This window comes from Triturus cristatus, chromosome 7 (genome assembly GCF_964204655.1).
Source record: "Triturus cristatus chromosome 7, aTriCri1.1, whole genome shotgun sequence".
In the NCBI taxonomy this organism is placed as follows: Eukaryota; Metazoa; Chordata; class Amphibia; order Caudata; family Salamandridae; genus Triturus; species Triturus cristatus.
In genome coordinates, this window is record NC_140590.1 from 157472504 (window position 1) to 157489349 (window position 16846).

At 44.0% G+C, this 16846-nt stretch overlaps 1 protein-coding gene across 1 annotated transcript in view; it reads right to left on the reverse strand.

Moving 5' to 3' along the window:
• LOC146809097 (neural cell adhesion molecule 1-like) overlaps positions 1-16846 on the reverse strand; it is a 62051-nt gene that overhangs the window by 3459 nt on the left and 41746 nt on the right. Inside the window, exons 6-8 of the mRNA XM_085615893.1 lie at positions 8933-9050; positions 7955-8118; positions 5187-5385 (exon numbers count right to left, since the gene is read on the reverse strand). Of these exons, the coding sequence (XP_085472019.1) occupies positions 5187-5385; positions 7955-8118; positions 8933-9050 (481 nt within the window). The remainder of the gene's footprint in view (positions 1-5186; positions 5386-7954; positions 8119-8932; positions 9051-16846) is intronic.

Below are 16846 nucleotides of genomic sequence, written 5' to 3' on the forward strand. Positions count from 1 at the left end.
TCTCATGTAAGAGTGGCTTATGTTAGTATTTGATAGTCGATGCTATGGAGAGCAGCCTTCAGGCTAAGTCTTGAAGGAATGTAAAGCAGCTTGTTTTACCAGTCTATAATCTCTTGAATGGCTAAATCAAAGGCAACCACACCAGGTATATATATAAAATATATGTATGTATTTCTAAACACACCCTACTAGTCTCTTTATGAGGCTAGAGGTCAAAACACATAAGTTACACTTCAAATATTACAGTAAAATAGCACAAAAACACGTTAGGCCCTAGGGGCGAGCCAAACCATGTACTAAAAATAGTGGTATAAGAACCACATCTTAACTAGACACAAGGCCTAGAGCCTGTAGAATCGCTAGGACCCCAAGGAACCACCCAAGGTAGTGACACTGGGGACCCACGGGGGCTGTGTGCAGTGTGAGAACACAGCCGCGAGCTCCCGTTAGCTTCTATGGGGAAAGTCGCGGTTAGATTTTTAAAGATTAGGGATACTTAGAGATGAACTAGGACCAAACTAGCCAGTGACCAGGGTCACGAGAGATGAATGCCCACCGATGATCGGGTGATTTCAGGTGAAGAAGGTGAAGCTTTACTCTTCAGCCACGAGGACCAGGAGGCGTTGAGGATGACCAGGAGCTGAATTCGAGCTGTCCCATGAAGGTTGTCGAGTGCTGCAGTGTTGGTGCCCGGATTGGACATAACAAGCCTTGGCAACAGCAACCCACGCAGAAAGGAGAAAGATGCTTCGGTGCAGACCAGCAAGGTCTGGGGGACTCACGACACGGTGGGGAGTCAGGGCACATCTGGAGCAACCAGGGAAGCCCAAGGAAAATCAGAGTTGCCTTCACAGGGACCCACCAGTTGACGGACCAGGGATCGCGAAGGATCCTCGAGCGAAAATGCAAGAAGCGGGCTCATGGAACACTCGTGGAGTGTAGGCCCACAATCTTCGGTGCAGAAGGTACTCGGGGCTTGGGCTATACGTAACCAAAAGCACGACTTCAAAAGACGTCGAGAAGTCAATGCACTTGCAAATGTGCATGGTGACCAGGAGTTCCAGTTCCACGTTACTCACAAGGGCTGCGGGTCTCAGCTTTGCTGAGGACTCGGGTCGGCCTCTGAGAAGTCTGGAAATCCTCTTCCTGGGCTACAGATACTTCGGAGTCCGTCTGGAGCTTTGGAGATGCAGACCGGCAATTGCTTCGTTGGTGCCTGCCAAGCAGGGAAGTCACTCCTTGACCCCAAGGGAGATTTCTTCAGCCCTCTAATCTTGAGTAGAGCTTCGAAGTTCCAGGATTCAGTTGCAGAGTTTCATCCAGGGATATCTAAAGTCCTGTTGCCAGGGGTTCCTTACTTATACCTAAGAAAGGGGTTGGACTAACTCAGGGGGCCCACCTATGGGAGGGTTTGGAAAGAGGGGTGGCTACACCCATTTCCTTTGTCCAGTTTCGCACCAGAGCAGGGGCTGGTAGCCCCTGAGCCGGTTTTAGCTGGACTATGCACAGAGACATCAAATGTGCCCCCAGTGCAGGACTTCAAAGAACTCTGAGAGTGCTCTCACCCAGCCCCAATACACATTAGCCTGTCTGGGAGGTGGTTACACCTCCCTGTGATAGGAAACCTATTGTCCAGGCCTCCCCTGCCGGAGTTTCAGTCAACAGCAGGAGGCCAGACCCGTGTCTGTGGCTGCAGCATCCATTTTGTGATGTCAGGGCTCTTTTAAGTTGGTACCGGTATGACGATGCTGTCATTTCTCTCCCTCTAGAAGGGTGGATCATACTCCCACACCAGTTACTGATGTGGGGGTACGATTCCAAGGTGTTTGACACCAAACACGACATGTTTCCGTGCAGCCAGTCCAAAGTTAGCATTTACCCTTTGGTCATAATGCACTTAAGAGTATATAGTCAGGCTGCACTACTGACAACTCCGGAGGATGGATTCCGAAGGCTGCAGAGGGGCTCAGGTCATGCCTGGGCCCCCTCTTACATATAACCAAGCACCCTGCCTTCAGGATTGATAAGTGCTGCCATAGGGGTGACTGATAGGTTTCTATGTGCAGTGATAGCTGAGATATAGTGAACTTATATCTCAGTGAGGGGTGCATGCACCACCTTACCCAGGCTGCAGTAGCAGACCTGTGGTGTCATTTTGGAGGGCTTCCCAGGGGTGGCATAATACATGCTTCAGCCCCTGGTAGGCCTCTGGGGTACCTATGCCCTGGGTACATAGTATACCATATACTAGGGACTCACAAGGGTACCCCAGAATCCAATCTGGAGTGTACCTAAAGTACATGGAATCAATTTATAAGAGAAAGCAGATAGGCTGGGGACCTGAATAGCAGGTTCCCAGCCAAACTAAGTCAAAAACCACCAAAACACCAGAAAAAAACTGGGGACAACCATGTAGTCAGATTCAACCATCCTACGGTGAGGGCGAGCAGTCGCTTGCTATATGTGTCCTCATGGCCACAATTGCATTATTTTTGGTACCTCTGCGTCAAAGAGTGATGTAGAATTACTGAAACTATTCTGATTTCTCTGGTGGAATTCAAATTCCACCCAGGCCTAGGTTACCCTTTCTGAAGGCTGACACCAGATGGGGATTAAGATATAAATCCTTCTAATAAGACCTCCAGACGTTTGGGCATCCACACTAGATGATTTGGCAATTAAATACCTTATTCCAGAGCCACCAGGAGAGCATGAGGCAGTGAATACATGGGTTAGACGCGAGTATTTAAGTGAATATGTAGTATCACATTCTGGAAAGGGACATTTACAAAGCAGAAAACAAAATCATGGGCAGCTGACATGCTTCCAGTCCTAACTTTTATGGCAAAGGCCAGGGGGAAGGGCAAAATATTACACGATGATGAGAATTTGCAGAAAGAGGCTCTGGTTATATCACACTTTATTACAGAGATTTATGAAACATTGTTTTTACTTTGGTATGGCCTCCCAGTGGGATGGGAATGTATTTCCACCCATAAAATGTATGTTAAGGGCGGTTTAGCTGGTCTGCATTATTCATGAAAGTGAGTGCTCCCTGTCCATTTGGCAGTCTAACAGTGTCATGAAGATTGTGCAGGATAAGTGAGGGATGGAACAGGACAGCCTTGGAAGTGGTAGCTGCCTTAGGCCACTTCATGAAGAACCAGAGGTGATGTTGTGAGACTCCACCTCAGAATTGTGAACTGCCTCTAGAAGGATAAGATGCCCACTGTTATTTATTTATTTATTTAATGTGATTTTATATAGCGCAAACATTACCCGAAGGTGTCAGAGCACTCTACAAAAGAACCAGTTACGTGACATAAGGACTTTGGATTACATGAGTTACATAAGAGATACAAACAGAAAAAAATTGCAAATGTACAAGTTGTAAAGTCACTCAAGGAGAAGATATAAACAGAAAAAGTTTTGCAAATGTACAAGTTGTAAAGTCACTCAAGGAAGAGATACAAAAGGATAAACTCTAAAATCACATAGCAATGGTAGTAAGTACAAAGGTCTAATACATATACTAGTAGTTAGAGTTCTATATATACAAATAGTAAATTCACTCAGGATTACATTTAACAGCGATTAGGCTTGGACAATTATATATTACATATATATATATTTATGAGTTACAGAAGCATGGCTCAGGCATAGGGAAAAAGCAGGCAAGGGTAGAGAAATTCAGGGGAGAGAGGAAAGGAATAGGGGAGGTAGAAAAAGAGTGAGGGGGGAAGAGTTAGGGGAGGGGGTGATTAGTGATAGGAGTGATGTTACTACAATGGTCCAATTTGCTGAAGTGAGGACATCCATACTCTGTGTATGATTGGTAGGGAATTATAGCAAATACACATGCATAACATTTCTAAGGTCTGAATGGGCAAGGGAGGTTTCTGTGCAAGCTGTAATATGAGAAGAGTTGGTCCGAAGACCCATTCTGAGTCTATGAAGGTTGTTTCCAGGTGGTCTAAAAGAGTATGAGGTACAATGAGCTGGGTGCTGGCCAAAGACGAAACAGTTTGCCAGTTCCCCAGGCAGATCAGCACACTACTGCTGAATTCCCAGCCAACGGATGCCATCTTGAACATGAACAAACTAGTGGTCACATTAAGGTGCCTCTGGAAAGTTCCTTCCTTGTCCTTTTCCCAGTGGATTTTTGGACCAGGATTTGTTTTGTAGAGAACAGCTGTATGTAGATTCCTAGTAATTCTTAGAAAGAGCAAGTGAGTGTTTGCTGTGCTTTGAAAGGATTAGCTTCAGGGAGGGTAAATGGCCCAAAGGGGGGAACTAGGGGCCATAGGGAATGATCTCTGGGGGTAGTGGCTGCCCAGTTAACTGGTGTCTCATAGGAGGTTGGAGAGGGTGGTAACAGTTTGTCACCTGGTGGAAAGTAGTTAAAGTGACCCCGCCTGACGGAGGACTATTCTTCATGTTAACAGCGCCTTTTATGCAGCATAGGGTGTGAGAAGTTAAATAGTATTACATTTAGGCTAACACTCCCTCTGCCCTTTGGGGCTGAGGTTGTAGCAGCCTTCTAGAATTTAATGAGCTGGTTATGGCTTCTAGGAAACTTCACTCCTCCTGCTGTTGTAATAATTGTAATTATAACTGGTGGTGTCATTCATCCTTTGACAGTGTAATAATGATGTGAACATTAAAAAAGGTTGTGGTCTTCTAATCATGTGTATTTGGCCTGCTTATGTACAGTATGATAATTGTCATTCATTTTCTCTGTCCCATCATAGACCAATTTGTTAGTCTCCCTGGATGTTATTTTTCAACGTACAGCACTCCCCTGCCCTTCAGGGTCTGGATGCATTTTAGTAAATGTATAAATAAATATACATAGTACTTAATGTCATAGGGTATCAGCCTTCACGCTACTGGAATAGCTTATGTTAATGCTATTATATGAACTCTTTGGGTCTTCATTGTTCAACCTCAGAAGGCCGAAAGGATGAGGTGACTCGCGATAGCACAGAGATGAGCATGTCTCATGAGCATCACTAGAGCTAATGACAGCAGCACGCCACTTGATAAGAAGTTCATTGGTGTAACAATAACACAGTGTAACAATAACTAAGTGGGAATCACAGTAATATTTAGTATTACTCCTAGAGGACTAGCTTTAAGCAACTATGTACAGCTTTACATTCTCAATTTGCAACTGGTTGCCCTACCTGTCTTCGAGGATATGTCCTTTTCCTCCATGAGGGTGCTTCCCCAAAAAGTTCACTGCAAGGCACATCAGGACACCGCAGTTATTGGTGTAGTAGCAGGAGACGTCGACCACCAGCAGCACCACGAGGAAGATGACCATCACGATGCCCACAATGCCACCTGCGCCAACACCCTTGGACTGGACACTCCGCTGGAGCTCTGTAAAGACAGATAATAGAGGTAAGGAGGTTCGGCTCACTTTTAAAATCCCTGGCAAATGCAAGGGGTTCTACCTGCTGGTGTATGGAGAACTCGTGCTGATAAGGGGATAAAATCAATGAATTTAGGGGATAGAATTATTGAACCCTAAATCCTTCTGGTCTATATGTAATGCTATGCACCACATGTGGAAGTCCCTTCCTTCTCACTGTCAGTGTGGTTCAGGAAACCTGTTGACAGAAAGTTATTTTCCTTCTGTGTCACATGCAAGGTTGGAGGAATAAACCTGCTAGACCATAATGCTCTTCTGCTTCTATGGTATGAAGTGAGGGACAAACTCAATGTGATAAATGAAATATTGAACCAGCAAGGAGGGATTTCTCTCACTAGGTAACAGCATGTGAGGAGGGGTAAAGTCAATGTCAAAGTCAAAGTGAGCCTTACGTCTATATGTTACTCTATGTGATACAGGACAATGTCAGCCAAGAAGGAGGGTCTGTGTCTTATCTCACTATATTACACCATGTTAGGACGGGTGAAGTAAATTGACCATTCCTTCTTTATGTCGCTATATATGTTATCTGACAAGTAAACTCATTTTGAGCCTGTAGGTAACTGAAAATCCCACAGCTCTGGAGGAAACGCTAAATATGAAGCAAAACCCACCGGCTCAATTTCCTCAACAAAAATATTCATATTGTGGAAGAAATTTAGCCAGTGGATTGTACTCTACATTCAGAGTTTCCTCCACAAGTTGTAGGATATTGGTTCGCCCCAAACTTTAAATGTGGCCTGAGTCAGGATGCATGAAAGGTGTCCTTCTTCCGGATTGTCATGTGATATCGGTATCTTCCTCATGCTGATGTTCTATATGGACGGTGTTTAGTCAAAATAGTGAGTCCGAAATATTGCATGGACAAAATATTGTGTGAAACGTATCAAGGACAAAAATATTGTGAAGGGAGATTTCTATGGGTGAACAAAATTTTACTCCACATATATGTACCTAGACGATTTAGATATCTTAAAGGTACACAGATGTGGAGTTAAGAACAGTAAATCTATATGTACCTATTTCCACTTACCTTCTCGATATTTTGGTGCTCGATATTTTGGACATGATATTTTGTCCACACAATATTTTTGTCATCGATATTCTATCAGACAACCATATGGACTAGCTTCCCCTCACTCATGGATTCGCAGGTGGATTGCTGCAGACATATCCTCGGTTATGCCAGGAATAAGGGGCAGGGCAGTCAATAAACAGTGGTGTCCTAAATCTATATCACAGTATGTGGAGAGAGATAAAAGGGGTTATATAAAGCTTGGCGGATGTGGTAAATGCTCCAAGATATGGCATGTTTCTTGTCCGCCTTATTTAGACTGTATACCCGTGTATATTCATTTTTGACAGATGTCCCACATCCAACAAACTTTAAATAACCCCTAGAGTCAATCAACAATCACAAACTTCTGTATTCCTAATAATACACCATGGTTTGGGGCAGACCCCTTAGACTATGAGATACTTCCATCAGCAGATTACACAGGGAGGTGATGGGCGATCAATAAACCAGGAGAACTCTTTGGGCCTGATTCACAGAACTAACTTACGACAAAATCCTAAACTTACTACTTTTGGTATTCACAGAAGGCATTTAGTAGTCTTAAATTAGTATTTTGTCTTAAATTAGGATTTTGTCTTAAATTAGGATTTTGTCCTAAATTAGGATTGCGTCTTAAATTAGGATTTAGAACTAAATTAGGATTTTGTCTTAAGTTAGGGTTTTGTCTTAAATTAGGATTTTGTCTTAAATTAGGATTTTGTCCTAAGTGTGGATTTTGTCTTAAATTAGGATTTTGTATTAAATTAGGATTTTGTCTTAAGTGAAACTTAAGTTTAACTTAAGTTTGTCTTAAATTTAACTTAAAACAAAATCCTACCTTAAGACAAAATCCTAACTTAGGACAAAATCCTAATTTAGGACAAAATCCTAATTTAGGACAAAATTCTAATTTAAGACAAAATCCTAATTTAGGACTAAATCCTAACTTAAGACAAAATCCTAACTTAAAACAAATAAAAGCCTTCTGTGAATACCAAAAGTAGTAAGTCTAGTATACCTTGTCATGCAGGCTATCTTGGTGGATAATGAAACACAACTCTCTGTATTCAGCCATGCTGTGGGACAGATTCCAAAGACAATGAGACTCAACTATATCCAAGCTACCTCACGTTATTGGGGACAACTTCAATGGATCATTTCTACTCATGTTAAAACATGGGGATGTGCAGAATGAATTGCCTCGTGGCCCCTTCAATAAAAGTGTTACCTCACGTGGTGAAGACCAGACTTCAAGAACCAGAAGTTACCTCTATCTCATGCTGAACAAGGCATGAAGGAAATTGACTAGATAGATATAAAGCTGCAATGCTGACATTTAATGCTAGATTAAAGCTATTCACAGAGTGGACTATGGGGTTGCAGCCAACCCCCTCTTCGTATGGCATCAAAGACTGCAGATGTAGTTATTTTTCCACCTGTGCTTGCACAGTCCTTCTTACCCAGAACCTCAAGAGTGATGGTGGCCACGTCCTGGCGTAAATTGTTATGCGCTGTGCAGGTGTAGTTTCCTTCATCAGCTTTCTCCACATTCTGGACCTGCAGTTCACTTGCATCTGTATTAAAGGCATACTTCCCATCGACAGCACTCACAGGTTTGCCAGCCCTGAAACAAACAGGAAAGCCTTCATTTTCTCTCCAAAATGTTCTAGGAATTTTACTTATGATCTGGATCTCTTATTACAGGTTTCATGTCACAGAATGCACATGATACTGATGTCTTCCTGATTTGTTTGTTCACAGGCCCTTCTTCTCTAATGGTCACATGAGATATGTTTCTACTTCGTGCCAAATTTCTATATGAGGCATCAAAGCCCAGAAGACTTATCCCCTGATTTATAGAATGCCAGTTTGAATAATCTTTCTAAAAAAGAAGTTATCATGTCTGTCTGCCCGTCTTGTAGCTCCCCATCTGTGTATTATGGCGTTAATTGGGAGACACTCACTGGCAAAGCCTCCACTAGGCATGTCATTGGGTCTCTCATGGAGTGGTGGCAAAGCCAGCGCTGGTTTCCTATTAACAGAATCCACGAATCAAATATCTCTAAATCCTTTCCTGTTAGTCCCAATATGAATGGCACATTGTGATTTAAAATGCACCCTTCCCACAAACGGTATTTAAAAGAGTTTAAACATGAACTGAACAAGTACCAATCATGAAACGTAGAACTAACACATTTATGAGTGGCAGAGGGATTCATTGAATGAGGGTTGAAGGGTGGAAAGGTGCTGGTGAATTAACTTGCTTGAATTTGGGTCCATGGCAGTCTTGCAATGCCCCCGAAAGGGTTAACCCAGCTAGAAAGCAGCATAGCGCTCTACAGAGCGTAGTGAACAATGCCGAACCTAAGCACTTTGGGGGAGTGAATGGTTCAGAAGCTGATGTGAATTCATGCCTTAGTAAATGAAACTTTGCTCACCTGCTCCATGTGATTTGGGGCTTAGGGTGTCCAGCAACCAGGCAGACCAGGGATGCGGTGCTGTTGGTTCCACCCATGGCTGTTGTTGAGTTGGTTTTGAAGTGGGCACTTGCGGGAACTGAGGACATATACAAAATAACCAAAGACATCATTTTTACATAGACTGTTAAAAACACAACTTCTTATATACATGTGTTGGTGGGATTCTGTGAGTTTAACAGAAGATGTAAGAAAGTATACCCACCCATTTAATTGCGAACCATAATCGTTCTCAGCCATGTTCTTTTCTGCAGATTCCAGTCTTTTAATTTCCCAGCCTTGTGTAATTTCATAGACCAAGGTCTAAAAGTTTCCTGGTGCTATGAAATTCTGCATACATTTATGGTTTTCTCTGTCCCATACAATGTTCCATGCTATTCTAAAGACCCTAGAAAGACTGCTCCTCTACCTTGTACAGTAGAAGCTGGGTCCCCTGGTTTCCGGTTCCATGTAGTGCTGCGGACCTCTGTCTTTCTAGTTTCCTCACCCTGTGTAATTGTTATGATCCGAGTCTAGCAGTTTAAGTTTCCTTGTCCCATATAATTCAGCGTTCATTGGTTTACCAGTTTCTCTGTCATAGGTAATACTAAAGACCCCAAACTATCAGGGTTTAAGTCCTATGTAATTCTGCAGTCACTACACTAATTATTTCTCTGTCACTTCAAATTCTGCAGAAACTGCATTACAATTTCTCTGATCCTTCTAATTCTTCAGACACTGGTTCCTATGTTTGTCGGTTCCTTTTAATGTTACAGAAACAGTAGTTTCTAGGTCTAGCCCTGCCCCAAACAGTCCTTTGGACACTGGTTCATACAGTTTGTCAGTCCCTTATAGTTCTTCAGACATTTGAGTATCAGTTTCTGTGTCTTTTATAATTCTGCAAACACTGGAGCATCAGTCTCTCTATCCATTATAATTCTAATGATATCGTTCATCTGTTTGTCAGTCCCTGATCATTTTTTAGCTACTGTAGTATTGGTTTCTTTCTCTCTTATAATGTTTCAGACAGTGGTTAATCTGTTTTTTAGTCCCTTATAATTCTTCAGGCACTGGAGCATAGGTCTCTCTAACTATAATATTTCTAAAGACACAGCTCATCTGTTTGTCAGTCCCTAATGATTCTTTAGTCACTCAAGTATCACTTTCTCTGCCTCTTATAATTCTTCAGACACTGTTTTTTTTGTTTGTCAGTTCCTTATAATTCTTCAGACACTGAACAATCAGTTTCTCTGTCTCTTATAGTTCTTCAATGACTGGAGTATTGGTCTCTCTTATATTTCTAAAGACGTTATTCATATTTTTGTCGGTCTCCTATATTTCTTCAGACACTGGAGTATCAGTTTTTCACTCCAGTATAATGTTTCAGATGCTGATTAAACTGTTTGTTGGCTTTTATAATTCTTCAGGCACTGGATTATCAGTTTCTCTGTCTCTTATAATTCTTCAGACACTGGAGTATCAGTTTCTCTTTCTCTTATAATTCTTCAATCACTAGAGTATCAGTTTCTCTGTCTCTTATAATTCTTCAATCACTGGAGTATCAGTTTCTCTGTCTCTTATAAATCTTCAATCACTGGAGTATCAGTTTCTGTGTCTCTTACAATTCATCAGACACTGGAGAATTGGTCTCTCTTATAATTCTAAAGGCACTATTCACCTTTTTGTCGATCTCTCATATTTCTTCAGACTATGGAGTATCAGTTTCTCTCTCCTTTATAATGTTTCAGACACTGGTAATCTGTTTATTTGTCCCGTATAATTCTTCAGGCACTGGAGTTTCAGTTTCTCTGTCTCTTATAATGTTTCAGACACTAGAGTATCAGTTTCCCTGATTCTAATAATGTTTCAGACACTTGCACTGGGCCGGAAGAGACGAACGTATACACGGCGGAACCGCCGAAATCAGGGGCACGACGCTCCCTTTGCGCATTACGAAGGGCCTACTTCTAGCCTATCAATTCTATATACTGAGTTAGAAGTTTACAATTACCTACTCTGTATGAAACTATATGTCCCTGATCAATGTCCCTCACCGGCTGACCTGAAAAGGGGACGTGACATATACGAGGACACTTGCCCAATACTGGAGGCTGGATATATCGTCTCTTGGGTTTGTTTTGATTGAATGTGGATGTTCTGAAACCGAATTAAATAGTTTTCAGCAACCGTGCCTACCAGCCTTCTCACACCAACTAAGAAGGTTCAAGAATTAGACCTCTACGTGTTGATTTATAAACAGTAACACAAGATACAAAATGATTTCTGTCATTGGTCTATGTGTACGCTGTATACTTGAATACTACGTATAGTGTGAAACTCTGTCAATGAGAAATAAATAGGAGTTATTCTTTTTCATATTTGATTTTCTCAAATTATCTTTTTCCTCTGAGTTGTTATACTGAATTTTGGATCAGGAGCTATATTTTACCATAGATGAATGGAAATATGTAATTTAATGAGTGCCGAGGTACAACTATTGTGTAATGTTTCAGACACTAGAGTATCAGTTTCTCTGATTCTTATATTGTTTCAGACACTGGAGTATCGGTTTCTCTATCTCTTATAATGTTCCAGACACTAGAGTATCAGTTTCTCTATCTCTTATAATGTTCCAGACACTGGAGTACCAGTTTCTCTGGCTCTCATAATTCTTCAGACACTGGAGTATCAGTTTCTCTAGCTTGTATAATGTACCAGACACTGGCGTATCAGTTTCTCTGTCTCTTATAATGTTCCAGACACTGGAGTATCAGTTTCTCTATCTCTCATAATGTTCCAGACACTGAAGTATCAGTTTCTCTGACTCTTATAATGTTTCAGACACTGGAGTATCAGTTTATCTATCTCTTATAATGTTCCAGACACTGGAGTATCAGTTTATCTATCTCTTATAATGTTCCAGACACTGGAGTATCAGTTCCAGACACTGTAGTATCAGTTTCTCTATCTCTTATAATGTTCCAGACACTGGAGTACCCATTTCTCTGTTTCTCATAATTCTTCAGACACTGGAGTATCAGTTTCTCTGTCTCTTATAACGTTCCAGATGGTGAAGTATAAGTTTCTCTGACTCGTATTATGTTTCAGACACTGGAGTATCAGTTTCTCTATTACTTATAATTTTCCAGACACTGGAGTATCAGTTTCTCTGTCTCTTATAATGTTTCAGACACTGGAGTATCAGTTTCTCCATCTCTTATAATGTTTCAGACACTGGAGTATCAGTTTCTCTATCTCTTATAATGTTTCAGACACTGGAGTATCAATTTCTCTATCTCTTATAATGTTACAGACACTGGAGTATCAATTTCTCTATCTCTCATAATGTTACAGACACTGGAGTATCAATTTCTCTATCTCTTATAATGTTACAGACACTGGAGTATCCATTTCTCTATCTCTTATAATGTTAGAGACACTGGAGTATCGGTTTCTCGATCTCTCATAATGTTCCAGACACTGGACTATCAGTTTCTCTATCTCTTATAATGTTTCAGACACTGGAGTATCAGTGTCAAAGCCCACTTGCCGGGAACCCATGGAACCCTGCCAAATCGCGCCCGAGTGCGTGGTACAGGGAAGAACTACTGATCCCATGAGCCTTGTCGACCCCTGACGGCGATGACGTCAGGACGCTCGTGCGCGGCGAGCTCAAAGAGGTTCCGGGGCACAGAGAGAGTGCCGCTTACTCTTCTACGAGAGCTGCGCTGGACGTCGCGAAGGCTGGTAAGGGTGCCTTGAGCACCACGCTAAGTTCGCTGCTGTGTTAGCTAAGCTTGATTCTGGTGGCCATTGAGGACGGAGACTCGGAACGGGAGTCTCACTGTGGCGGATCCGTTGGATTCGTATCTGGTCCCTTCCCGAGTGAAACAACCGAAGGACAGTGCAAGGCTGCTCTCGGAATTGTTTATCTGACTCTAGGTTTTAGGTGCTTTCTTCCCGCGTTGGAGAACTCGGGGAACGAAGTTCATGCGGGGAAGAAGGCACTATTGTGACATTTGTCTTAACGCTTTGAGTACCGTTTATGGGAGAATTCTATCCCATGTTCCTGGAGGTGCTCACTTGTTCGGATATTCTCTGAGTGAACTCTCGGATGTTGTGAGAGGGTTGAAGCTGCCGTTTCTGACAAGGCAGAGGGCCCTGTGATGGACCTATTACGTGTGGCATGAAGTAATGCTGATGTGTATTCCAAGTCACCAATACCACTTATTTTGATTATGGAGTGATCTAAACCTACAGGATTATATGTTGTGTTTTCCTTTTCTTACGATTATACTGCAGGGGTTCAGAGAGTGAGCAAGAGGCTTTTCCGCTCCCCTGTCTGCCTCAAGGTCCTAATCTCCAGGGTAAGGTCTTACGAGAACAACAAGAGGTGGGGGCGGGAGCAACTCCATACCAGGGCACTAGCTCATGTTACGTTCTCTTTGCTTTAGATATTGGAGAGTACATCCTTCAAGGGTCGTGGGTTCCCTAAAACAACGCTGAGAGTCTTTTCTTTCTTTACAGGTACCTGTCTCCTCCGTAGGGTGGGGAGGGGGGTGGAATCGGGAAAGGTGGGAAGGAAGCCAGGCAGGGAGTTACTGATCGCTGTCTCCTTCTGTCTTCACAGGTCTCCCTCCCTGCAGTCCCCATCCTTTCATTCCCCCGCTGGACCACTCCATGGAGTCTGTAATGTTAATTCAGACCGTGGTGGTGTCGAGAGAGGGACCCCATTAGAGCAACGTACGATCCTGAGGATTCCGGCCACAACAGAGTAAGCGGCCCACGGTTTATATCCTCCCGGTCGTACGTTGTCCCTCGGGCAGCCATGGCTTCTTTAGAAGGAGTTTTGGCGGCATTACAGATGGTCCAAACCGAACTAGCCGCTTCTAGGGCTGAAACGGCGGCCTTACAGGCTACGGTTGAAAGGATGCAGAGGAATCCCTTCAACGAAGGGAGCTCCGCCTCAGCACATTCCGCTCCCTTGGTAGTGGAGATCCCCACCCCTGTTCCCTTGGCCACCCCAGAGAGATATCACGGGGAAAGCAGTAAGGTCCAGGTATTCCTCACCCAGATTATGTTACACTTTTCCTGCAAACCAAAGGCGTTTACCACGAACCATGCCCGAGTAGCCTTCTTCATTTCCTATCTAGCTGGAGATGCAGCTCAATGGGCAGTGCCGTTAGTGAAGAGAGATGATCCCTTGCTCTATGATTGGGACGCATTTATCAAAGACTTTGAAAAAACCTTCAACCGTCGAGCAGCAACGCTTACGGCTGATAAGGATCTTATGGAGCTAAAACAGGGGAATCGAGACCTGATCACATATCTTAATGACTTTCGGCGCCTGGTGACAGAGACTGAATGGCCAGAAGCGAAACAGCTAGCCGTCTTTCATAAGGGGTTGAAGGAAGATATGAAGGACGTGTTGGCTCAGATTGATCCTCAACCGGAGACCTGTGAGGATCTGATAAATCTCGTTCTGCGGTTGGATCACCGACTCAGCGAACGAAAAGGAGAAAACCGCAGAAAGGACAGGGGACCCTGGCGGGCGGAACCAGTCCGGCATCCAGAGAGCACCCCGATAGCCCGAGCCGAACCCATGGAAGTGGGAACGGTGCGTTCCGCTCTCACGAGTGAAGAGAGAGATTATCGGAGGAAGAAAGGCCTCTGCATTTACTGCGGAAAGAAGGGGCACTTTATAAGGGAATGCGTATTGAGAAACAAAACCCCAAGAGTAGAACCGCGGCGACAAATCGCAGCCACAGCAGAGAGTCCTTCGGGAAACGAAGAAGCTTGAAGGACGGAGAAGGGGTCTCTTCAAGCCATATCCACATTCCTTCATTGAGCGGTGCCCCGCCGACTACCAAACAACACTTTCTTATTGAGCTCTCTCTGTTAGTGGAGGGGGAGCGTTGTGCTATCACGGCCATGTTGGACTCCGGAGCGACGGGGTGTTTTGTAGACCACAACCTTGCCGCTCGGATCGGTTTGTCTCTCTGTGAAAAAGAAATCCCTGAAGTAGTGTATGCGGTGGATGGGAAACAACTGGAGGCCGGGCCTATTCGTTTCCACACCAAGGCGGTAGAAGTGAGCCATGGGTTGGATCATTTGGAAAGACTCGTGTTCAACGTCATACACGCACCACAATATGGGATAATACTGGGACTGCCATGGTTACGGTTACACAACCCCCAAGTGAATTGGATGGATGAAGTTGTACACTACACTTCCGATTATTGCCAAAAGAATTGTATTCCTCCCCCCCTGAGCCCAGCGCGTTTGTTGGCCGTGGTACATCATGTGGCCACCGCGGCAGAACAGGTAGTGAGCTTGCCAGAAGAATATCAGGATTACGCCGCAGTATTCAACGAAGAAGAAGCTGAGAAACTACCACCGCACCGGCAATATGACTGCCAGATTGACCTAATTCCCGGGGCAGTGGTACCCACAGGAAGAGTATACGCCCTCACGGAACCAGAAAACACCTACCTAAAGGAATATTTGGACAAATATTTGGCGTTGGGATTCATTCGTAACTCTAAATCCCCTGCGGCTTCGCCACTGTTTTTTATCCCCAAGGCCAACGGCGAGTTGAGAGCTTGTATTGACTTTAGGGCTTTGAATGCCATAACGGTTAAAAACCGATATCCACTACCATTAATTCCCGTGATGTTGGAACAGGTACAGAAAGCGGTCATCTACACACGTCTGGATCTTAGAGGGGCGTACCATTTGGTACGCATAAGACAGGGGGACGAATGGAAGACTGCCTTTAAGACGCGTTACGGCTTATATGAATATCTGGTTATGCCATTTGGATTGTGTAACGCGCCTGCTGCCTTCCAGTTTTTCCTGAATGACGTTCTCCGTGAATACCTGGATCGTATAGTAGTGGTGTATATCGATGACCTGCTCATCTATTCCCCCACGGTGGAGAGCCATATCCATCATGTCCGAACCATTCTACAAACCTTACAAACACACCATCTTTACTGTAAGATAAGTAAATGTGAATTCGGAGTTTCCACCGTGGAGTTCCTGGGAGTGATCTTAACACCCCGTGGCCAGGAGATGTCGGAAAGGAAGATCACGGCAGTAAGAAACTGGCCAGTCCCTATGAACATCAGAGACATCCAATGTTTCCTCGGTTTTGCCAATTTTTACCGACGATTTATCAACAACTTCTCAGGTTTGGCAGCCCCTTTGACTAAATTACTGCGCAAGAAAGTCCCCTTTCATTGGACGGAAGAAACGCAAAAGGGGTTTGAGGCTTTGAAAGAGGCTTTTGTAACGGCCCCGATATTGGTACACGCTGACCCTGCCAGACCTTACCTGGTGGAGGCAGATGCGTCGGATTATGCCGTAGGAGCGGTTCTATCGCAACGACACCCTGAGACGGGGCAGTTACATCCAGTGGCCTTTCGTTCCCGCAAATTAAATCCAGCGGAACAGAACTACAATATAGCAGAAAAAGAGCTACTCGCGATTAAAGACGCCTTCGAGGAGTGGCGCCATTATCTCAAAGGGGCCCGCCATGTCGTCACTGTATACACTGATCACCGCAATCTCCAGTTTATGAAGGCAGCCCGGCACCTATCACCACGACAGTTGCGTTGGACATTGTTCTTCGCAGAGTATGACTTTATTGTCACCTATCGCCCAGGTAAAGACAATAAAAAGGCCGACGCCTTGACCCGCCAGTCCACCTCCCTGAATTCCACCGCTCCGAGCGAACAAAACATGATCAACCCAAGCAAGATTCTGGGTACCACGATCACTGAACCATTTCTGAGGAGTGTAACCCAGGGCATCAACACGGACCAATGGAAAAGGTGGCTGTCCCAACATCCAGAGTGGAAGGTGAAAGATGGAGTGCCGTTGCGCAAGAAACAG